This window comes from Drosophila kikkawai, chromosome 3R, assembly GCF_030179895.1.
Source record: "Drosophila kikkawai strain 14028-0561.14 chromosome 3R, DkikHiC1v2, whole genome shotgun sequence".
NCBI lineage: Eukaryota > Metazoa > Arthropoda > Insecta > Diptera > Drosophilidae > Drosophila > Drosophila kikkawai.
In genome coordinates, this window is record NC_091731.1 from 7,936,775 (window position 1) to 7,961,282 (window position 24,508).

The window sequence follows — 24,508 nt, forward strand, 5'->3', positions numbered from 1 at the left end:
CGAACTAAACCTCGAGTTAATCTAAAACTCTTCGCAATACGAAGTAGTAGGTCGCTTAAACTTTAAAAGTATTTTTGTTGGTTAGTATTATGCTAGAAAATTGAACCTTGAAGAGTTTTTTGTGTTAAGAAAACCTAACTAAGGATATGCTAATGGCTAATTATAAAATAATTGGTCCACATTCAGTTTCGCTTTCTTTAATCGTCATGATAAATACGCTGAGCTTTATTCATTTCTTAAAAGTTCTTATATATTATACTATGAAACAATTACAATACAATTACAGAACAATTAATCAATGCGTTCATTATTTTTAAGATTTCTTCACAAGAAAAATTCTCAATTTGCGTTTACAAATCGCTTTTGATTTCTGTGCCTCAACAATTGTTTCGTCAGTCGATCGAAAACTTCGTTTGCTGGGCTAGCATACGATTTCACTGATCTCCGCTGATCGGTGTCAGTGGAGCGCACAGATCTTCTCAATTGGGGATCAGCGATCATCGATTAGCAATCGCTCCATCGGCCACCGACCAGTTTGCCAGACCTTTGACAATGTTGGACTTTTGTTTGTCTCATTTTATTAGCGCAAGTTGGACTACACAGGTGCACGTGCCTATGTCTACGGATAGTGCTAGTGATGATAGAAAACCTCCTGGTCATTTCAAGAGCTAGTAGCGCTCCGGCTCTCGCTTCTCCAACCTGAGGCTGGGCAGGTTGGTGCCCGGAATCAAGTTATTGGCCCCTGGATTCGTTGGTATACTGGTTGGCGCAGTTTTGGGGTTGGCTTCAGAGGCCGACTCCTTCGTTTTATTCACATCCTCCACCTTGTTGTTCTCCTTGATGATTTTGGGCGGCATCGTTATGTCTAAACTGTCCGAGTTTTGGTAGAAAAGATAGCAAGCGGACATCAGGCCCACCAGTGACAAGGTGACCAGGGACCAACGCAGACCAGAGTTAACCTTTAGGCCTCTGAAATTTGACATTTATACTTATGTTTTTACCACAGACTTCTGTCTTGAAAAATACTTCAATGTACTCACAAAAAGAGCGTGTACTTGACCAGGTTAGTATAGGTCTTGTTGAGTTGGACACCCTCCTCCACCCAAAACAGGGGCAACACAAGCTTTGGTAGATTCTTAAGGGGTTCAATGCCCTCCACTGGCTCCATGTCCAGGCTGAATTGCAGGCGCTTCGCGGCCTGGAAGGGAGTTCCTGACATCTGCAAAAGTCTCGAATTATGTAGTATAATTTATCTACAAGTATTATCAGCCAGAACTGACCAGTTCAAAGTCAATGTAGACCGCGTGGTCCTTCTCATTAGGATTAAGACCATCGACAGCGGCCAGCAACTTGGGATCGGCTAGGTAGAAGTGCGGCATGGAGGCAAGTAAAGGACCGCCCACACAGGCGGCCAGGTTCATGGTTCCCTTCGGAGGGCACGTGTCCAGGTCCTCGGGGTCATCGCAGAAACAATGCAGTTTTTCGTCCGACCGTATATCACCCATGTCCAGGGTGTACCTTAGGGAAGGCATTCCATGATACGAGGACTTTCGCTGGTAATAAGCACCCAGGGACCGGCACAAGTCCGGGGTAAAGGCCCATAGACCGTCTTCCTTTTTCAAGCCGGGCGCGAAGACCGTAGAGTCGGTGCCCACGAAAGTGTTGCACTCGCCATCCGGCCAAATATCCTGTTCCGGCTCGTTGGCGAATTTCACCACCTTTCCTAGCTTCTTGTTGTTCTTCACCCCGCGGCACACTGTAAATCGGCCAGCATCCGAATGGTTGGCCTACAATAAATGGATAAGGTACAGAAAATATTATTATGGTATAATAATAGGTCGTCTTGCGACCCACCTGTCCCATGAAGGAGAGCAAAAAGTGTGTCTGGTTCACTTGTTTGGCCTGCTTAACTTCGCCTGTGTAAAAAACCGTGCAGACTGCCTTAGCTGCAAAGTCATCCGGGGAGCAGTCCACGTCGATTCCCCGGAAGAAGATATCCATGAATTTTCCCTTAAAAAAGGCCTTGGCATCCGGAAAGACTAAACCCAACCCCCTAGATACCAGCTCCATCATAGCAGCCTTTTCTCTTTGAACCGTGATGCCGGCAGGCTGCAATATGACAAGGGATTAAAAATTATAAATCTCTCGAGATTTTTTTTTTCGCATTTGTGTTGCTTCTGTTTTTGGCTGGGAATGCGATTTGCATAATTCACATGGGCAACAATGGGACACGTGGTCATAAGCGGTCGCCTTAAGTGCAGCGGATAATTGCTATATTAATTTGCTGACGCAATCGTTAATGTTCATTGGTATTATTTTAAAAACTAGCTAAACTTTAAGGATGAATTCGTACGAATTGGCAGAAGATATATATTTTCCTATAATGATAAATACCTTACCATCAGTACGGGATGTGGCACAATGATCTCCTCTTCACCCGTGAGTGGAAGTGAATCCTTCTGGTTGAATATGAAGGTATTTCGCATGTTGAAGCTGACTGTGTCCTCCACCACATCGTCCTCCAAGTCGTACTTGTCTTTCCACTCACTTACAAAATGCAAAAAGAGAGAAATATTTTAAATCATCCTCATATGAGGTGTCCTCCATTGAAACCCACTCGAACACAAATGGACCCACTTCCTGTAGTCGCGGCTTGCCACCTTCGGCGACCTCGTCCGGATTGGTAACATTGAAAACATAGATGTAGAAGTGCAGGGGAAAGGGGGTGTTTGACCATAGTTCTCGAACGTCAGATCCCGGCTTCAGGGTGACTTGCTATCGAGAGGAGAAACCCTGTTAGACGAGTCCTAGCTTATCCGCGAACGATCTTCGCCGAACCTTGGAGATCATTAGCTTAAGGATTTTGGGAAAGAGAACCCAGCCGTAGATAATGGCGAACACGAAGATGCCCGCCGAGGCAATGAGGAGCTTCATCCGGTGAACTTGCATCTTCGATGGATTCCTGCTGTGCCTGTTCTCCTCCTTGGAGCTGAAGACCTGAGGCTTTCGCAGTCACGACGCAACTGAATCGTCTCGACTGCGAAGTCCGGATTACCTCCCATTCGAGCGCGTACGTGCGAATATTTTTCGCAATCTGTGAGGGCCCAAGTCAGCGGGGGAGGTGGCAGCGGGATTGCGAAACAATCGGAGAACACGGCATTACTTATAAAATCAATAATTGCATGTATTTGTGTTTTATAAATTTTTTTCACTCTACGCTCTACGCAGATTGGGCTATAGTCGCTGCAGTAGTATACACGAATGCGGTTTAACTGGCTTTTGTTCTAAAAACCGAATGCCATTTGATCATTAATTGTTCACATATCCCGAAATCGGAAACCAGTTATCCGATCTCAGAAGACTATTTGGATCCATAAATGTGTCATAAAATCATCGCAATAAGTATAATTTTCAGTTTTATCCCAATAGAGATAGGTCAACCCAATATCTCCTTAAAAAATGCTGTGATCGTGGACCTTCTTAGCGATAAACCTTGGCAACTAAATGTCAATATGCTGCATTCATTCGCTGTAGGAGAATCTATTATCTCCTACTTAAGTGCTTTCCACTTAAAACTTAGTAGGAGGAAACTATTTCTTCAAATGTCCTAAGCAACACCCGGCCTATATTCAATTGTAAGCTTTGGGGTCATGGGCCATGGTCTTGGTTCCCCTGTGTATCCCCATTGAATTCCTTCTCCTCTCTATTCAACGTAAATGCTTTTTCCTTGGAACTTCTTAAGGAAAAACATATTTCTGTAACTGCAAAAATGGTAAATTTCATTAGCGACACCTGGCCAATATTCCATTGTTAGTTCTTCCGACCTTTGCTTGGTCGCCTTATTTCCGCAATTATCGCAATTACCCTGCCACTCTTAAGGGGAACCAAGGCAAGTGTTGATGGAAAATTAGGGAAGATAATACGACAAATGGCATTTCCATAGGGCTAACAAAAATCGAACCATTTAGAAAAGCTAATATATCGTTTGTTTTGCATACTTTCACGCCATTACCCTTATAATCATTATATGAAGCAAAAAGTTCCTTTTATTTTTATTTTTACCAACACATTAGTAATTACAGAGTTGACGTACATGTGTGCGTTTGTGAAGGGTACTCCATTTTTAATAGACAGCAGAAAAGTAAATACTGTGGTAATTGCTACTGAGCGATGAAATACCACTGCTTCCATTGATTAAAGCTAAGTATATAGATCATTTCGGGTTGGATGCTCTGCTGCCACCTTGACCGGCTCGGCTCCACTCCGCCTGGCTACGCCCCCTTCTGGGAAGTGAGTCTCCGGTCTGTTGACATAGACAGAAATCGAAACTGAAACGGAACGCAAAACATAATTCACGACAATGCCAGAAACACAGAAAACAACTTAGACAATGGGCAAGACTCAGACACGTGACTCTGGTTTCGCGAACTTGAGATTGGGACAGAGCCGCTAGAACCCACGTAGACGTAGCCCCTCTGGAGTGACACAGAAAAACGAGTCGCTGAAAAGCGTAAATTGAATTGCGCTTGACAGCAGCTGACGATCGAGAAGATCAATTTTCGGCTGCAGTTTACCATAACAACAAACCTCCGCCAAAAGCCCGCGCCTTCTTCGATATTTCGCTGACCATATGGAAATCGAGCGCAAAACGCCAGCGAAGCCAACGATTTGATTACGCTCGAGCTGGAGGCGCTGATTAATCGAGAGCGAACGAGGAAATTTTCAATTCCGATCGCAGCCAGTTATTGCAACCCGTATCAATTACGCAATTCCGGTGCTTGGGATTGGAATTCAGTTGATTTTTTTATTTGTGGGTCTTTAGTTTTCGGATTGCGGGAAACATTATTAGCAAAGTAAGTAATTTGGGTTTTCAGAAAAATGGTATTGTATTAGTAGTTTTTTGTATAAGGAAATACATACATAGCAATAGTAGTTATAATATATTTTTTTTAACCCAGCTTCCGAAGGTAATTTCGTTTCGGATTACGGGGTTAAATTTATAATTCCAATTTATTTCATATAAATTAAGGGGGTTACTGTTATCATTTATAGTTTGATTGATTGTATGTATATCTTGCTAAAAACTTCTTATCTTACAAAGAACTTACCACATAGAGTATTGATGGAGAATTTGGTATCTCAATGGAGAGGCAATCGAATCGATTTTTATATGTAGTATGTATGTAGAAATCTTCATTCATAACAAAGCATTTCTTTTATCCCATATTTCATCCTCTTAAATTTGATTGATATATGAAAATATGCTTTCTAAAAGACAATTTCTTACTTGAATTATATTTGTCTTCATCGGTCAGTTGCATAGACCATGTAATTGATTATGTCTTTATCATACAAGATCCTAATGTCGGAACGTAATGCAGCGTTACGTTTCAACTTTAAATTGCTTGTCTATTCTATATTGTCATAACTGACGTCGTTGCTTGATTAATAATGTTATTAAATTGTCAAGCGGTACGGCAAAAGTGGTTCTCAGGGAGAACTGGAATTATTGCTGAATACAACTTTAATCATTAATAATAAAGAATAATTTAATCTTCACAATAATGCCATTCGCCATTTCTTAACAGGGTTTTCACTGATTTTAGTTGGGAACTTGAGTTTAGTCTGGAACTTAATAAAGTTTATGGATTACAACAAATTACTTATTCTCGATTTTTTCAACGAGCTTAAACATTTTTCGTGGATCTAAGTAATATATATACCTCAAATTAATATTTTTAAAACTCAAAATTCATTTATCTGGTATAATTTAGTTTTTTAAAATTTATTTGTTGTTCGTTTTTAGCTTTATATGTAGTCAAGTTCGCCCGCATGCCGTCTTCTATTATTTTTTATGTGTCGTTCAATATTTACTAGAATCAACAGCCGAGTTGATCTAGACAGGTCAGTTATTCAGTTTTAGAGCTGTCGAATGAAACCTTGCAGATAGGGAGACGAGACTCATGCAGATAAGGTCCTTATTGGACTACCATATCTTTTGGCCTTCATAAAAATGATTGGACATAAAAAAGTTGTATATGTTTCTTCTTTTTCAAGATTTTCCACGAATATTCATTCTTCTTCCAGACTCGAAGTCAATCCGACTTCGACTTTTAAAGGCGCAAATTTTGCCAAAAATAACAACAAGAACTTTTCAAAAGCCATGGCCCGCAGGATATGACAATTTTTAATGATTTCCCACAAGGTCCAAGGAAAAAATTGGCACTGAAAAATATTTCTCATTCATGTTTGTTTTAATAATTTAGTTTCCTAGTTTATTGTATGTAAACTTCGGCTGGCCAAAGTTTGCTTTTTTCATGTTTTGAAGTTATTCCGTAACAAGAAAGGAAGCTAACTTCGGCACGCCGAAGTTTGTATACCCTTGCAGATTGGTTTTGATGTTTATATTATAGACTTAAATGCTGAAAACACTCACAAAACAGAGTTTCATTACATTTTACCTATACTTATTATGTTTACAGTTTGACAGTTACAGTTTTACATTCCCAGCTTTATATATTTTATACATTTACCGATCGCTTCTATGGCAGCTATAAGATATAGTTGTCTGATTTTTATGAAATTTATACCAAAATTCTAGAATAATAAAAAAAGCTTATATCTCAGGGTAGATCAAAATACGTTGAAAAACAACGAAGATATAATTTTATTTGTATTAATTTCCCGATCGTTCCTATGGCAGCTATATCATATAGTCGTCCGATTTTCATCAAATTTTTACCAAAATTCTGAAATAATATAAAATGGCCATATTTAAATATATAAAATTATGCAAAAATGTTTAAAAACAGCAAAGTTATAATTATTTTTCTATAAATTTATCGAACTTTTGTATGGCAGCTATGTACATATATGATATAGTCGTCCGATCCGGCCCGTTCCGACATATATAGCAGTGAGAGTATATAGAAGACTATATGCAAAGTTTCATTCAGATAGCTTTAAAACTGAGGGACTAGTTTGCGTAAAAACAGACAGACGGACAGACGGACAGATGGACAGACGGACATGGCTAGATCGACTCGGCTGTTGATGCTGATCAAGAATATATATACTTTATAGGGTCGGAAACGTCTCCTTCACTGCGTTGCAAACTTCTGACTGAAATTATAATACCCTGCAAGGGTATAATAAAATACCGCCTACACAAGTAGGTTATTACTCAGCCAGCCGGCAACTTGAAAGGGGAGCAGTGTTACAATTAGCAGTCCAGTGAGGAATTCTACTGTCCTCCGCCCACTCGAGCCCTCTGGCATTGCTGTGCTAATTTCCCAACTCACTTGCGACGGGTTCAGTCCTTATCGTAAATAAGGAATGTCTTCAACCTTGCGGAGCTCGCTTTCCAAAAGCCCAATACCCTCGGTGTTCTCTCCAGTGTCTACGCTGGGAATATCAATTTGCTCTGGCTGACAGCGATTAATGAATTGGCCCGAAGTCAATGAAAAGCGAGTGACACTTGCACTATCAGCCATCAGCGGCCTGTCAAGGGAGTGAATCATCGGTGAGAGTTGTAGAATCACGTGAATATTGATTGCATAAGCCCCAGAGACGAAAGACTCGGTGTCGATCATATACAAACGCTTGGGGGAAGTGGAAGTGCCTTGAGCAGCTGGCAATCCTTCATCATTTAACAGCAATTATATCCCAATCATTCTGTAGCATTCTGCTCAAATATTCATATGTTTGTTTGTGCATCAACTTGATATCAAGTGCCAAAGTCACCAAATCAAATCCATTAGCATATTTATATGTATTTTCTTTGGTACCGCGTACTCTCAGCGACACTTAGGGGTAGTATGAACCAACGACTTAAAGAGGGCTAAAGGGATATACAGTCTTGGGAGTCATTCGAATGGTATCAGGAGAGTCTAAAAACTAACAAACTCATCAATTGGCGAGACCTTTTTGATTATAAACAAGGTTTCCCAAAAAACCAATTCAATAAAAAAGTATTTATAATTACTTTTAATAAGTTGTTTGAAGGTATATTCCATAACTGTCTTTACGTCTTATACATTATTACTGAACTCATTGCAAATGCAGCTTCGGTTAATTTATTGCCCAGTCGCCTTCTCCCAACAGCGTGCCGCCTTATGCCAGAAAAACTGGGTGACCCCTTAGCCAGAAACTGCACCCCGCAGCAAAGCTGCAATTTTATTTAATTCGCTTCTCGTGCGACACTTCGTAAGCCCAAATGAAACAGAAAATTGTTTGAATGCCATTTTGGTTTTGTTGTGTGTGCTTTTAATTATTCCCGTCGCTGCTGCTGACGTCGCTATGTGAGTCTGATATTTAGCTGGCGATATTTTTGCTCTGGCTTCACTTTGCACAAGCAGGCGTTGCTTCGGCAGTGCGGTTTCTTCAATTAAACAATAATTTCGATTACGTGACGAGAGTTCAATGTTTGAATACGACTTTGCAACGTGTAAGGCGGCAGTGCAGCCGTAGAAAATTTAAATGGAAGCCGAGGATATTGTGTAGAGTGTCGTTCAATGGCAGCTTTTCCTTAAAGTTTATACAAGGGTCGATGGGGAAAATGTATCAACATTCGGAAATATATCTATTTATTCTATTTTTTTTATAAACACAATTTATTGATGTGTAACATTGTTTTCGGTCACTTTATATTAGCAACATGTACAATTCTGCAGGGCAGAGTTCAATGTTATACTTGTAATGTGATTAGTCGGAAATATTGAAGCTCGAAAGCTCTCATTCTGGAAAAGTCTCAAAGCAAAAGTGTATTGACAAAGGAAAACCCCTACGGGAAACCTACTTACTAACTAGCATAGGTGTGCTTTTCCCCTTGACGAGCCGCAAGTCACACCAGACGCCAGAGAGTCTGGCAAAGTAAACCGCAGAGCAAAGATACGCGGAAACGACGGACAGATATATGTACATACGAACAGACGCAGGCAGAAACGGCAGGCGGTTCGAGAGGCAGCCGCAGTTTTAATTAATAGATACAGTTTAGACGGGCCGATCAGCTGACTGCAATTGATTCGTGACAGTGGCCAGAGTTATGCAATTAAATTTAGGGGGAGAGCCCGGGCCGTGTAATTGCATACAGGCATTGCCTTGTATCAATCGGATGCAGTGCACTTAGGCACTGAATCAGCGGGCGGCACCAGGGGGCTGCGATTAGTGTGAAGTCTGTAGCTAAGCGAAATTCCCCCGAAGCGAGCAAGTATCTCAGGGTCGTCGGACAGATGCGGCAGCCCTAGGGCTGAGTCACTTTCTCCGCCGGCCACGTGCGTCATCCGCAGAATGCGCGCTGACATTAGCATATGTTGGATACCAGATACATTCGTAGTTAATTGCCTCTAATTGCGGTGGGTAATCTATCAGATGCGTACGCCATATGCTCGATTACCCAACTTGCGGTCTGGCTTGTTCGTGGGTTGGGCTTTTGAATCGACACCAACGTTTGCCACTTGTTGCTCCCAGTGGGAGTGCCTATTATTATTGTGGTTACCTCACGGCAATAGGTTTAAGGGTTTTGATTTATAGTCTTGTTCCCTTGGGCAAATTCGTATTTTGTAAATATAAATAAATATAGAAAACTAAAATCATCTTGAGGCAGATTTTGTTTATTTTATTTTATAAAAGGTCGAGAAATATGGTTGTGTTTGTGTTTCGAGGGCTACATTCTTCTCGCTCTCTCACTAATTTCATAATTTTCTTGGTGCAAACTCTCTTTGAAGACCCGTCTCTTGCATAAGTATGTAGATGTTGGTTCAGTTTTCTTAGCAAAATGTTATATTTCTTATTAAGGGTCGATGCATAACAGATGCACTGAGACTTCAGCTATAAAATATTAATCCTTAGTAACTTTCCAAGCCATTTCACGGTACTCTAGCGTAATTTACCTGGCCGTTGTTTCTTATTATATTTCACATTTAAGTTTATTTTCGGTCAATTTCTGCTGTGTCATCAGCTGCCATATGTCGGACACCTCTTCTCAGCTTGGAACAGCTTCGGTTGCTACCTCTGTTTTTCCATTTGTTTCTTTTCGCGTTCGACTTTTGATTTTTTCCCCGCCGATGAAGACGCGTAAATGATGAAATTAGCCTTTGTTGTTCTTGGTTTCTACCTGGCGGGAGAATGGGGGAAAATCGGACGACCTTCACCTCTGGAAGATTGGTGGCCGACGTGTTGGCCTGAATTAAAGCAGGGAAAAGTACGTCAGACAGCTCATATCAACACACAGGGACTGATCGAAGGCGCTCTTGCTGCGTATCCTGACCGGGCGAAATGATACCAAACACTCTTCTTTTTTAGATTCCCGGAGAAGGCGGCATATCAATGTCGTACAAAAGAAAATATTTCGCATAGCGCAGAGAAGCAATCCATCGAGACTCACAGAGCTACGCCACCTGTTCCCCAGCAGCCAGCCAAAGATATAACCAGATCACAAATGGACACACACTGTGACTTCATCGAGGAGCATGTGAAGCAGCAGCCGCTGGGCATCCGCGAGGAGGCGAACCAGGATGCCAAGGAGGAGCAGGCCCACCTGCCGGAAGGGCTGCCGCCATCGGGCAATCCCTACCAGCAGTTCGCCAGCGAGGACAGTTTTGAGTGCGCCTTCGAGTCCACCATGGACGACCTGGAGCAGGGTACTCTTGATGGCTATGAATCGGACTCTGAGGCGAGTGCCAACGAGCAGATCACGGACTCGGCCTCCTCTGGAAGTCTGGGCCAAGTGCAGACTCGCGGCCTGCCAGGACCACTCCACGGGCAGCACATTGACCAGGAAATGCTGAAGTGCCTGCCCCGATCCAACTCCTTCGACTTTCACAGCAGCAGTGGCAGCAGCAGCGATGACGAGGACTATCCGGACGATGATGACGACCACGAAGAGGTACAGCACAGCCTGGGACTCACGCTTAGCGGCAAGTTCGCCAAGGCCGATATCTATTCGGGGCACCAGAGACCTGGCTACCTGTTGGCTCCCTTCATCGAGCGCCGCCGCTTGTCGCAGTGTAAGGAGGAGGACGACGAGGATGGCGAGCTCGACAAAACCCAGGCATCAGGAGGGTCGTCTGCTGGAGCCGGAGAAGCCACGAAAGCGGAGAGAGCTTCGAAGGCCCCGCCGCGGCCACCTACCCCGCAGGATGAAGCCTCCAAGGAGAAGTTTAAGGACCTGGAGCGACTGAGGCAGCAGTTTATGCACAAAATCGACCGGATCAACACGCGGAACATTGAGGAGAGCAAGGCGCCACCGCCACCACCTCCGCCGCCGCCTCCGATCCCGGCAACAATTCTACCAAAGGCCCTCAAAGCGTTACTACACACCCAGGAACCGCCAGCTCCTCCAGTCCCGGTTAATCCGCCAGCGCAAACCCCACCCCCTATTAAGGAGGTCATGATTGTGGCCAAGGAAATCCCCACGACTCCTCCGGTTGCCAGTGAGCCCATATCTCCGTTACCTTTGCCCTCTGAACCGCCGCTGATAATCAAGGGCAAGTTCAAGGTGACCCTGGCCCAGGAAACACCCGAGCTGCGGGTTGAAGCTCAAAAACTGAGCCAACTGAAGGCCAGTTCCAATGCGCACACCATCAGCTTTCCCTCCAGCTTCGGCGGCTACTCCTCTGTGCAGGGCCTGTTCTCGCAGCGATACGGATCCAATCGCTTTCCGGCCGCCGCCCCGCACCTGTCCAAGCAGTTCTTTGAGCCGTCGCTGGTGGAGATTCGCACGCCAGCCCAGAGCAACGTGGCCTTGAACACCACCGGGCTGGTACTGGGAAGCAATACCAATCACCAAAGCCTCAATTGTGATACGAATAGTTTAGCTAGCAAGCAGCGAACTCCCAGCGAACGGGAGCTGGACGAGATCTGGATACGGCGCCAGGATGGAACGCTTGACACTGCCTCCTTGGCGGCAGCTCCCCCGTTTCTGCAGCAGCAGCAGCAGCAGAGGCCCGTGTCCTTGGGCGGGGCATCGACCATGCCCCGTTTGCTGAGAAACGAGAGCGGTGCCTCCACCACGAGTCCATCTCGCCAGCTGACCAACTCGGGATCCGTCTCGGTTTCGGTGTCGGACGATGTAAGTAGTGGTTGGGGCGTTCTTTATTGTAAAGTGAAGTAGAGATTGATCATCGACCTGGTGCTTTTTATGGTAAGGTATAAAATAGGCGCAGGAGGACATTGTAAAAGAATGCGATGGAAACATGACTACATTCAGTAGTATAAATAAGTGCGCTGCTGCATTACTCGCCTGCCATTGATCCTTTTAATGTTAGTCCCAGATTTGATCAAAAAAGGTTAATTTAAGATAAACTGACGTCACAACAAATCAGTTTATATCTATAGTGCTATAATGCCTTATTTTCCTGTTCAGTTCGAAATAGAACTGATAGGGAGTCCGGGCCCATGTTAACGTAAGCTCTCTCATTGACACTATAGACATCCAAATTTAATTTGTAGTCTTAGTTGCCCACAAGATTTGAACAATTCATCTTAAGTACCATATATAAAAAGGAAGTTTTTTCGAAGTTACAATCCAATAATAATAAAAATCTTCAAGTAGTTTTACAGTAATACATTTTAATACAGAACTTATAACAAAAGTGATTTAAAGTATAATATAATCAACAAAAAATACGTTTAATAGTAGCTCTGGGGAAAAATAATTTACAAATAATTTAACAAGTTTCGGTACCTTTCGATTGGTATCCAGCTTTTTTAGGAGCGGGCGATCGGAAGCTGATTTTCAATTCTGCGTGTATAAAGTAGTTGCTATGCCCACACCCTCGGTGCTCATCGTCACTACATCGCTGAATTTTTCAATTAGTGGAATCCCAAAGTTTTTCCAATTTTTCCTTAGAGTTTACTTTTCCATGGATCTGTTATTTATTGGTCAAATTTTCATTTCAAATTTATTTCAACAAACTTATCTAATAATAAACCAAAGCAAACAAACATAAACAAATTCTCATCGGTGACTTTCGTCTAAGCCTAATTGAGGCTAAAAAGGGCTTTGTGTAATTTTTATATTCACAGAATTGACTGACGTCACTTGAGCTATGTGCGCTTTTCATTATGAAGTCATTTAGCGAGTCGTAGTCGCGGAGAAAGACTTGAAGCATGAAAAAGGGAAAAGGCGCCGCAGAGTCGTCAGATGATGTCATAAGAACTACTGCCAGTGGAGTTCTCTTAATTCTGAAAATGTATTTTAAGATTTATAGTTCCCTTTCGATATTGAATTGAATTGAAGAATCGAATATTAAATAGTTCTGGGGATTGATCTACATGGTTAATAACCTAAGTGAGATCCAGATAATAGTCCAGCTAATAGATTCCGTCCAGAGTGGCTTAGCCACGAGATTAGTATGTTTTCCGACGAGCTGCAGATCTGTGGCATGTTTACATTTGGCTTATTCAATATTAATAATTTGCCAGTGCCGATGCCTCTACGATACTCATAAAGTTGTCTATTTATAGTTCGTGGAGTGAAAGGGTTGCAGAAGAGGCATACGAAATATTTCAACTTTTGCTATTGTGCTTCCTTTTCGGCCTTTTTGAGTTTATTTGTCTGACCGAAAGGTAAACACGACACGGGGAAAATCTGCTTTCTGGGGCTTGTTTTATCGTGCCTCACAAATATGTATGCCGAGCTATATATAGTCGGATATTTTCTGTATATCTGTTCGCGGTGAGTTGGGGAGGCAGGACGCACTCCAGCTCTCTCGCTTATCATGACACAATTTGTCAACAGTTTCGGCCCGGAATCCGCCGATTCTTATTTGTTTTGACGGAACGCGGACGTATCGCGTACATGTATAAAATTTCCATATAGGCAGCCGCCGTGTATTTACCAGGTCTTGGCAAACAATGACGTCAATTTTGAGCCGGCTCTCGCCGCTCCCATCTGAACCCAGAACCAGAGCTGAGAGAAAGGGAGGTCTCCCCGTGTCTAAAGCGGTTTATAGCTGTCCAAATATTGAGTTAGACTCTAGAGAACAGCTGATATCGAAACCCCTCCTAAATCGCCTTGCCCTGAATCACACAGCAGTACATAAAGTGGGTATATATTCCCGATTCGCACCAAAGATGGAGAGCTTCTGGTTTATATGTTAGCCCACCTCGTTTCCCCCGATCCGATCATAATTCGGGGCGGCTTTTGTGTGTTAGCTCATCGAAGCCGTCTGCGACCCTCGGGGCACGTGACTCGGCACTTTGGTAATGAAACCGTCGGCCGTTAAAAAAAAAAGCAAAGCAAAAAATACAAATAAAAAGGGCAACACATACAGCTTTTCAGCTTCGATCGCTGTGCGGTTTTTGCTAAAAATAATTCAAACACACAGGTGTCTGCATTCCCCGCTCTTGTCGGCTCTTCCCCTCTCAAAAATAGCTTGAATCTCAGGTGTAGGCTGGGGGGCCTCTGATGATTGTGAAAGTTGTTAGGCAATGCAGGAAATGGGCAATTAAAATATTTTGGAATTGTCATCATCCAAACTACTACCTTTTGCAAAAAATAATTTCAACTATTCAATTTGTTCATTTCAAATTGACTTTTGATCTTAATAAGTCGATTTTATGATTGATGAAGGGTGGAAACCGGCCCTTAGAATGTAAAGACTGTTACAAATAAAACTAAGTATCTCGTTTAATGACATCCACTCACAACTAAATTTCTTGAAATAGTTAAAAGTAGACAATAAACTTAAAGGTCATTAATCAAAATTTGTTTCTCATTAGCATCACAGGTGATGTGTGAGAGAGGATTATTTCAAAGAGTTTTCGTTCACATTGAATAGCGCTTGTGTGCATAAAGACCGCTCAAATTGGTTCCTTGGCAAACAGTCAGCTAGTCGCTTGGCCCACATTCACTTGCAATTTTGCGTAATCATAAATTAATTGATTAAACTCGGTCGAAGGCGCCGCAGGATGGCATCAGGATGGGTCTTCCTCTCCCCCCTTTGCCGCCTTGGCCCAATTAAACGGACGCATCGGGTGTCGTCTGCTCCTTCAATTGTGGGTTACTACGGGTTGCGCCACTGTGTATTTGTGGCGAATAAATTGTATTTGTAGACAATTCGGCATAATTGCAGCAGCTGGCAAAGGGCGACTAACAAGTGTGAGAGGTAAAAGGATATGGGGATAATGGATAGTGGATGGTGGGTAATGGTTATCGGTCGGCCCAACCGCCTAGCGTTCGGCGTTCAGTTTGCCTTGGCCAGTGTCGCCAGAAACATGCAAAGTAGTCACCCAGTCGAAAGCCAACTACTAGATGCCAACTCGAATCCCTCCGACGCGCCAAATCCGACACAAACTAATTCCCACAAACGTCATGTTCGCTTCCAGGAGCAGGATGGCAGTATCGGGGGACCCAACCGGCTGCCAGGATCCCGGCCGTCCAGCGCCCCAGCAGAGCCCAATGCCAAGGCGGCCAAGAAGGCCTACAAGAAGATGGAGAAGGAGCAACGGTAAGTTTCGCAGTTTTATTTAAAGCCCCCGGAGGCTTAAATGGTTCAATCAAAAATATATATTAAACAGTAGTGCCTCAGGAATCACTGTTGATTTTACTCCAAAATTATAAAATTGAAATAATTGAAAAAATATCTAGTAAGGTATCAGATAAGCCAATATAAAGCAAAATTAAAATCTGAAGCTGTTTATTATAATCTTAATAATTAGCTTCTTCTAAATTACCAAGAAAAGTTCTGCTCTTCAATTTATTTATCAAAAGGAGAAAAATAATAAAAATAATCTGTATACTGACAATGAAATTTACGAGTAACCCCTCCTTTGGTTCAGACTCTTCTGACATTAAAGTTTTTTAAATCACCTTTAGCTATATCTTGAGTTGTAGCAAAACGTTACACAGGTTCAGTGTGTTTTTAATGTTACATTCAAACGAATCTTGCCTAATAGCTCGTTTTATTTATGCCCACAGTCGCCAGGAGAAGGAGCAGTCGCGACGGGAGAAGGAGGCCCGCAAGCTGGAGCGCGAGACGGCGCGACGGATCGAGCGCGAGGCCGCCAAGCTGGAGAAGATCAACAGGCACAGCGAAAAGATCTCACGCAGCACCGAGCGCATGGCTATGGCCGGCCACGGATCGCGCTCCGGCTCGCTCGAGCGGCGGCGGAGCGGCGAGGATTCGCCGGTGCTCAACCAGTCGACGGTGCACGGCATTGCGTCTCCAAATCGACGACCCACGATTTTCGACGTGTTCAGGCCGCGTGCGAAATCGGATGCCAAGCGACAGAAGGAGAAGCATCTGCTGGATCCCTCCTCCGCCGACAGCAGCGCCACCAGTAGCACGTATTCCGTGTCCGGTGGCACAGCGCCCGCCTCGAGTACTGGAGCACCCGGAGGCGGAGCGACAGCCGGAGCGAGTGCAGCAGCGGGTGGAGGAGCCGGAGCCGGTGGCCTTATGAACTCCATGAAGGTGGCCATGCAGAACTTTGGCCATCGCCAGCACCCCGCAGTGACGATAACGAACGCCGACGGCACAGTCTCCGCTAAGAGCAAATACAAAGACGGCAGCGCCCATCCGCATCAAGGCAGCGACGCGCAGGTAAGTGCTCCTTGGGCTTGCTCCTAGTGCATTCGGAAGTAATTCTAACTGACACCTTTATTTCCTTGACAGTATTACCACACGGTGACGGCGGTGCGACCCAACGCCTCCCAGCGCTCGCCCATGACCAAGGTGATGGATCTGTTCCGACATCGCTCCAACTCGGCGGTCAGCGAAGCCGACAAACGCAAAGCGGTAAGTTTCAACTGTGGTTTTTAATTGGAGCTGTACATCAGATGTGTGATAGGGAAATTTGTTTTATTTACAATAATTTATGATTCATAAAAGTATTTAGAATTTATATTGGAATATTTCCCCCTTTCATAGTCTGTTATTATAATTTTAATCAAACCTTTTAAGCACAGATGTTCGTTTTCCACCTTAAAATGTGTAAATGTTCTTGATCATCCTCCTCATCCTCATATCTCATCCTTGCCTGGCTGTGACCAGTTAGAATACCCACTAACATTCTGCAATCCTTCCGTGGAAGATGCAGCACGTAGTGGGCGAGTTTCTCGTTGCGCTCTTTGCACATGATTTTTGATATTCTGCAGGTTGTGGAATTACTCCTCGACCTGCTTTAGCTCACTTTGGAGCGTTCTTAGGGAGACACAAACGTTTTCTGCTCTTTTACTCGCCAGTCCGACGCCTTCCTTTGCAAGTTCGTCCCCGGTTTCGTTACCGTCTATGCCTTGGTGGCTGGGAACCCAGTAGATCCTCACTGAGTGACTCCCTGGTTGCCAGTACATTTTTTGAACTGGCCGCACTCACGCTTCGTTTAGATCAGCTGCAGAATGCGATACCGAAAACTTCATTTTCATTTTTATAATTATGTATATAATTATATAATTATAAATTTCTTTAAAATGTTATTTTAAAAATACTAACCAGCGTATTTTTGTTTACTGCTTGGCGGGCAGAGGACCCGCATTGTGCGGAAGGAAGGCCGCTCAGTCAGTCCGCTCGTTCCTCCCTCTCTCCAGCGACCTGAGGGATTTCATCAGCTTGGCTGACATTTATCTTTAAAGCTCGGCAGTCATGGCTCTGTCGGGTTCTCCTCGTAGACCTCACAGTCGACGTTGGGATGGCGCTCCGCACTAGGCTGCGTGATCACCGGGGTTCCTCTCGGAAACAGCGCCTGTATTATGACATCCAGGCCTTCCGGGTCCGAAGGAGCCGTGCTGCCTGCTTTCAGCCCTTTGACCACCATTCTGTAGGCACCGCCCCAGGGGTCGTTTTCCGCCTCGTCGCAGACATTCTTTCATCGCCTCCCTTATGGCCAATTTTAGAGCCTTCCTAGCCGATTTGTAGGCTTCGCTGCACTTAACGAGCCGAGAGAAGCCGCGTGCCCGGGTCATTTGCCTCCGAGCATGAAGGCACTTGAACCAGAGCCTTTGGTTCCCCCGACATGTCCCTCTCTGCCGCATGCTCTGTTGCGATCTGGTTTGCAGTCTCGTTCGCGGCAGCGTGCGAGTGTCGTCCTCCGGCGCACCCACTGAGCATAGGATCGCCTCGTGGTCGCTCCTGCGATGAAGCAGTTTGCAAGCAGTATTCGAATAAATCGAACTGCTTGCTTAATATGCTTGTGGGCTGCTTACTTCGAACTGCTTGCTTGAATTCTTCACTCCAATTGCTTGGCCTAACTGCTTGCGAACTGCTTACTTTACACTGGGAAAATAAATATTTTTTGTCTTACCTGGAAACTATTTTTTTTTTTAATTATGAATATATAGTACTATATATATATAGTATACTATAAACAAAACCAAAATAACTCTAGGAAGCCATATTTTGCATAAACTTGCAAGTTCATATGCCCTTATAGTTGCAATTGGAATTAATTCTATTTCCAAAATCACGCACGGAACATTCGTAAGAATTTAAATTAAGAAATCTGTAGAAGGGAAACGATTTTGAAAAAGGGCTGAACATACAAAGATTGATTTTGGGTAGTTTTTACATTTTTAAATTATTGCAAAATTCAAGTGACATAACAATGTTTTTTGAGGTCGACCAATCCAGTGGCAATATTTTGGTTCACTGATGCCTCTTAAAAATGATTATCATTTATCCATTTAAACATTTCTTAATAATAACTGTATTACAAAAAAAAAAAATAGTTTTGTGTAAAACTTTAATTTTTGTCAAACTTTATTTAATACTTTTCTCTTGTTGGAGCTCTCTGGGTTAGTTTCACTGGGTTTTTTTCTCTCTAAGGTAGTTTCACAAGGTTGTTTTTATATGTCTTCTCTCTAGGTAGTAGAGGTGGAGAACTATCGATGGCACTATCGACACTATCGATGGTTTGGTTTTGTGTTCTTTAATTAATGTCTTTACGTCTTTTAGTTTCTAAATGGTAGAATAGCATTTTTTTATACACTGTTTACCTTCTTGTTTAGCCTTTGATAATTATGGTCAATACCTATTTTACTTCTTTTTAAATTAATATTTTATTTAGATTATTTTATATAATTCGAAATATAAATTAAATATTTTTTGCTTTAGTTACGACAGACCTTGGGTGAAGGCGGTCTGATTTAAACAAATAAAGCCTTATGCGACTTGATGACAAAAACAAAGGCAAGCAGCTGGCTTGTGTGTACAGCTGTTTCTGGAATTGCCATTGTCGTCATCAGTACCAGGTTTTTTACCAACCTCAACATAAACCGAAGGTACTATTATTCAATTGGCAGGAAATCAGTAGCAGTATAAAGTCCGTCGATACTGAGGGCCCCGAGTGATTATAATTTTATATTTGCATCTTTTGATACAGGATACTTCCTATCCAACTTACCAATTATCCATTACTTATAATGATAATAACTTATTAAAAGTCATTCAGGTCCTAAATAAGGCTAATCACTGTTCATTAGATTGATTGCTTGGGGAGATTAAACAAATTACAGACTAATCGTCAATCCCCTGAATGCCAGGCAGTCTCGAAAAGTCCACTTGAGCCTTATCGGCAACTGAGGCGTCATTATTAATAATCATCCATCTATAAATAATTATGCGCAATTGCTGATTTCGAAGCGTTTGATGGGCTTCGATTTTATTGATAAGCGCGCTTTTGTGTGTTATTTATCGCTTATCAGTCGCCGAAAAGCAGCAACAAGCCAGACGCGTGCAAAGAGCTTTTAAAAACAAAATATATCATAATGTAGAAATAGAAAATGAGTACACAAAGAAAACAAATCCTTGAGAGCGGGAAAAGCTTCGACAACAGGTGATCGCAGCAACAGCTGTTCGCGATCCGCTCTCTTTCGAAGCTTGCTCTGTCGTCGACTTTCTTCGATTCGCTCAGTTTTATTTATTTTTTTTACTGCGGAAAAGTCGCACACAAACAAAGACGGACGTAGGAATATTACGTATACGCCAGCGCCGTGCTCTCCGCCGTCAATTTGCTGCCGTTTCGCCCGCCGTTTTCTTCTTTCTCACGCTTCGCTCCGTGTGTTGATATTTTCAATTGCAATTCCAATTGGACGGGCCAAGCGGCGAATAGTGCGCGTTTTTTCTCCTCCGCCGGTATTGCCTCAGATATTAAGACAATATGTAAATCTCTGCTGCTGGAAATCGTCTTTGTTCTTAAGCCACAGAAGTGCCCATCCCGAATGTGTGTGTGAACAATTACTTATGACCAAAAAAGACTTTCAACTGCCTAAAACGATATAAAGTTGGTGTCTCAAGGACTCTTTCGAAATATTTTATGACAAGAAAGTCCCTACTAATGCGCCTATAATTAGAAGAAAAATATGTAAAATGATTTTAAATGTGGACAATGTAGTGAATTTTGTCTTATAAAACGTATAAAAGTGAAATCGAATGACTTTGAACGTGAACATGAAATTTGGAATTTAAATATCAGTTAAAAATGAATTTAATATTTCTTACCAAATCAAATCAATTAATCAAACAATAAAATCAACTACATTTCAGGAAAATCTTAAAAATGTACAAAGGCATAACCATAAAATAAACAAAATTATCTATTTCTGGCGCAAATAGGACCATTTCAAGTATAAGAAAATTAGCAACAAATTGTATATTTTGGTAGCCATTTAGGTTCTAAAGTGCCGCAGCAATTAATTTCATTTAAAACACTCAAAATGTTCTCTCTTTCCGCTTGGCTTTTCCTCCTTCCTCTTTCTTGGCGGACATATTTTGTTTTTAATTTTCAAGTTCAGTGACAAACTCAAGCGGCACGTTCGTTCAGCGTTTCATAATAATTATCTCTATGAAATTCTATTTATTTAATTAAAAGCAATACCCAGAGCATGGAAATGAGCTAGAGTGCGACAGGAAAGGCAAAAATAAAAATAAATAAACCAAACAAAATAAATTACCCACATGTGATCCGCATTTATGCGTGTGTTGCTATTGTTATATTATCGTATTCATACATTTTTGCCAAGTAATAGATGAGGTTTTCGCTGGCTTTGCCGTTAGCAAAGCCTCTAAGCCAATTCTTTAGTCGCTAATTTGTCAAGTGTCTAGTTCTTGGAGAGTGAGGGAAGCGAGCATGTGCCTAAAAGCTAAGAGGGTGTACAATTTCTTCTGGCAAGAATGACAATTTGCCAAACTTCACCAACAGCTTGTTGGCTTGTTGTTGTCACGACAACACTGGAAATTTATTGGTAGAACCTTAAAAAATGCTATCTGCATTTGAACTATTTATTCCATTGTAGAGAATATGAAATCCGTCTCAATAGTTTGATATTTTCTCAGAGGAGCAGCAGCTGCTACTCATTCCGAGAATTAGGCATGGTTTTTTCAGTTATTTTTTGGTCATTACTGCTTCTGACTGTTGACTGGATGTTTTATGGCCTTTCAATGGATGATATCACGCGGCCTGGGCCCTTTTTGCCACGATTACTTAACCTTCGGTGGAGATAAGCGCGAAATTGTTATGGAAACCCATGGAAAAACAAAAAGTTTATCAGTATTAACAATAAAACCCACTGAAAGGCAGATTCTCACTTGGGAATAGCAAAAATTAATTTAGAATATACAACGGAAGACACCAGATAAGATAAATGCAAGTAAGAGCGTTTAAATTAAATGGAGTCCCTGCTTTTTGGTGGCAGATAGCTCGGGTGTCTGCCCAGAGTGTATATATATTTGAAATTGAATTTGAAAAGAAGCCCGATCGATACCTAGTCTGAAAGCTCTAGAGCCATATCAGACCGATCGGAATCTGGATTCCCTAAATGGGAAATACCCACTTGGGATTTGTTCAGATCTGTTTTTATGGCTGTTCGAGGAAGTGAAAAGAAAGTGAAATATCTCAGGCATAAATTCGTCTTGTTCTGTTTTGTTCCCGCTTATTTAATTATTTCTATTTCTGTTTTTGTGTTATTCTTGTTAATCAATCACTTGTCAAAAGCTAAACTTTGCTGGCATTCTCTCTCACTCTGCGCACTAGCGTTTCGCTTATTGTTTTGTATTTATTTTAATTTTTTTCTCACTTGCTTAGAGGTCGACCACTTGACAAGCTTTTTGGGTTCATGAGGAGGAAGTTTGTTTAAGGCTCGGAGAGCCTGGATTTCGAATGTGTAAAAATATATGTTATTCGAGTTATATATATATAGAGTTTGTTTGCTATTATCTTTTAAAGTAGTTCTAGCCAAAACAAATCTAGGCAGAAGTTTAAAGCTTAAGTTTAATTGGAAAACCCAAAAGCAAAATACTTTTTTTTTAAATAAGAAACAGTCGATTTAACCAAGTCCGTTTGTACGTATAAAACAAAAAAGATATTAAAGATCAAAAGAGCTATAAACTTATAACTAAGCTATAAGCTTGCGTTTCGGTTAGGACAAAAATACATGTAGTAATGACTTTTTAAGAAATGTAGTATAACCATGGAAAACATAAAACATACATATTTCGGCTTTTGTGGAGAATGATCACGCTACGATTTTGCATAAGCAGAGTCCTGCGTCCTGTAGACTTGAAGGCTAGCCCCGTAACTGTGGATACTCAAAACCAGATAAAGATGTGTGTGAAAAGGAGACATCATAATCGCATTCTATTCTTCAGTCCTTCATATTTTGAACTTGTTTTATTTAAAACGCAAAGCTACCACGTATCTCACAGTCAAGCACCTTTAATTGAAGCTTTCATAATTGTTATCTTCCAGGTTTGGTTCGATCTTTTGAACTAAACGACATCGAAAGTATTAAATGGGTTCGATTAAGTTCCTTGACTTACTGTTCACTGCCTGAGTAGTTAAAATACGATTTTCTATTACCAGTATTTTGTTCCCTCCGTTACTTTGTGTTACTTTGTGGAATTTACTAAATGTTCGCCAGCGAGAGCTTACATAAATGGGCTTCGCTTTCCTCTCTCGTTTATTGCAGAATCTTTTACGCGCTTGGTCACATGCCAATTGGCAATTAACATGCCTCTGTTAGCGCTCTGTTAATTGAAAGCCTCTGAAATTCGACGTTCTTGAAACGATTTTCGACCTTCGATCTGGCAGAATTCCAACTAGACGCGCATTGCCAAATGGAACTATAACTGAACATAAAAAGTTTTTCTTCTTTTTTTTTCGTAAGCTTTTCCGGATACTTTCTTCCCTTTTCTGTTTTTTTTTTTTTTTTTTTTTTTTTTTCCTCAAATATTACATTTGTTGGGTGTTTGCCTTTGCTCGAGCAGCTAATTAACGTTAATGACTGTTCCATTCTGTTTGCGTTTTGTTGTTGTCTGGTGCTCTCGGAGTCTGTGTGTTTTTCCCCCAGCTGTCTTTTATTTATTTATTACATTTTTCTGCTCATATTTGAACAACTTATATTACGGGGAAAGAAAGCTAACAGAACAACAAACCATTAGCATTTCCAAATCTAAAATGCTTCCCTAAAGGCCTAAAAATAATTGTCTGATATTTACATGTATAAATCGTTGCTAATATATAGAACAACGTGTGACTGGGTAAACAAAAACTGGGAAAGAGCAAAAACAAAAAAAAAAACAAAATTTGGGCAAAGCAATAACTTGCAGCCGTATCATGTATACGCCCTGCGGTCCGTATGACGAAATTGGGGAAAATTATCAAGTCTTTGGGACTTTTGACAGGTTGTGTTTAGTTTGCAAATTAACTAAGATTATTGGTTAGTATATCTTCAGGCTTTATAAATTTGCTTGGGCTGTGATAGGCACATTTTAGTCTTTTGTTTACTTGCGCAGGAAACATAGGTATAAATACGTGTTATCCGGTGATATACATATCTGTTTCCCTATGTCGGTATGTGGTTTTGGATGTCGACAATTTTAAAGCTGCATATGGTAGGTAGCAATCTTTAAATCTCTGTGAGCTTCCTTTATGGAATGTCATTGATACACTCGCAGCATTCAAACGTTTCCTGGTCGAGGTAAATCCCTTCTTCAGATTCAATTGCTTGTCACTCAATAAAATCGCCACTTTTTTTTTATTAATTGTGTCTTCATCGCTGAGTATGTGCACCTTCAATCAAAGTTTTTGTCAATTTCAATTGGACAACACACGAAAGCATTCAATCACAATCAACGAAAAACACGCCTTCCCTTTGAATCCAATGAACTTTTTTGCTGCGTTCAATCAACTCTAATGCGTCATCAGCTTCTTGCTCTTCTGTTGAGCGTGTTTTGTTCCTCTTATTTCATTAAAAGAAGGGTTCAAGCGAGGGATTAATTTGTGGGTGACGATGGGGAAAGAGGATAAAAACGCAGCCGATAGGATAATAATTTTTGTTCCATATTCGGGCAGCAGGGCGCAGCGATTTCTTGTGATGTTGTCATTATTTCATTTATTTTTCCATTTTCGCAAAGCCGAAAAATAAATAAAAAGTTAAGAGGGAAATTCTTGCCTGTCGGATAATTAAAAAATATACATACACTTATGCGCTCCCTCTGAAAATGTAAGAACAATTTGCATAAATTATACCACGAAGTGGGTAACACAGTGTATTTATAATTTTTAAGAAAAA

The 24,508-nt window shown here is 41.7% G+C and overlaps 2 protein-coding genes across 7 annotated transcripts in view; one reads left to right on the forward strand and one right to left on the reverse strand.

Annotated features, from left to right (window-relative positions):
- Positions 1-24,508, forward strand: part of SNF4Agamma (SNF4/AMP-activated protein kinase gamma subunit) — an 83,993-nt gene that overhangs the window by 19,260 nt on the left and 40,225 nt on the right. For 5 of the 6 annotated variants that reach the window (XR_011445323.1, XM_017178865.3, XM_070287195.1 and 2 more), the window contains exons 1-4: positions 10,309-12,070; positions 15,331-15,452; positions 15,923-16,547; positions 16,620-16,742. Coding sequence is in view for 5 of the 6 variants with exons in the window: in XM_017178865.3 (XP_017034354.1) it covers positions 10,439-12,070; positions 15,331-15,452; positions 15,923-16,547; positions 16,620-16,742 (2,502 nt within the window). In the remaining variant the exon portion in view is untranslated. Of the gene's footprint in view, positions 1-10,308; positions 12,071-15,330; positions 15,453-15,922; positions 16,548-16,619; positions 16,743-24,508 lie in introns of those variants that run through there. The other variant, XM_017178866.3, reaches the window with a different exon arrangement.
- Positions 204-3,027, reverse strand: Snmp1 (Sensory neuron membrane protein 1). The gene is made up of 7 exons (XM_017178873.3): positions 2,839-3,027; positions 2,618-2,775; positions 2,400-2,547; positions 1,855-2,109; positions 1,281-1,787; positions 1,041-1,219; positions 204-969 (listed from the first exon to the last, which is right to left on the reverse strand). The coding sequence occupies exons 1-7, from the start codon at positions 2,947-2,949 to the stop codon at positions 669-671; spliced, it is 1,659 nt and encodes a 552-aa protein (XP_017034362.1). The 5' UTR covers positions 2,950-3,027; the 3' UTR covers positions 204-668.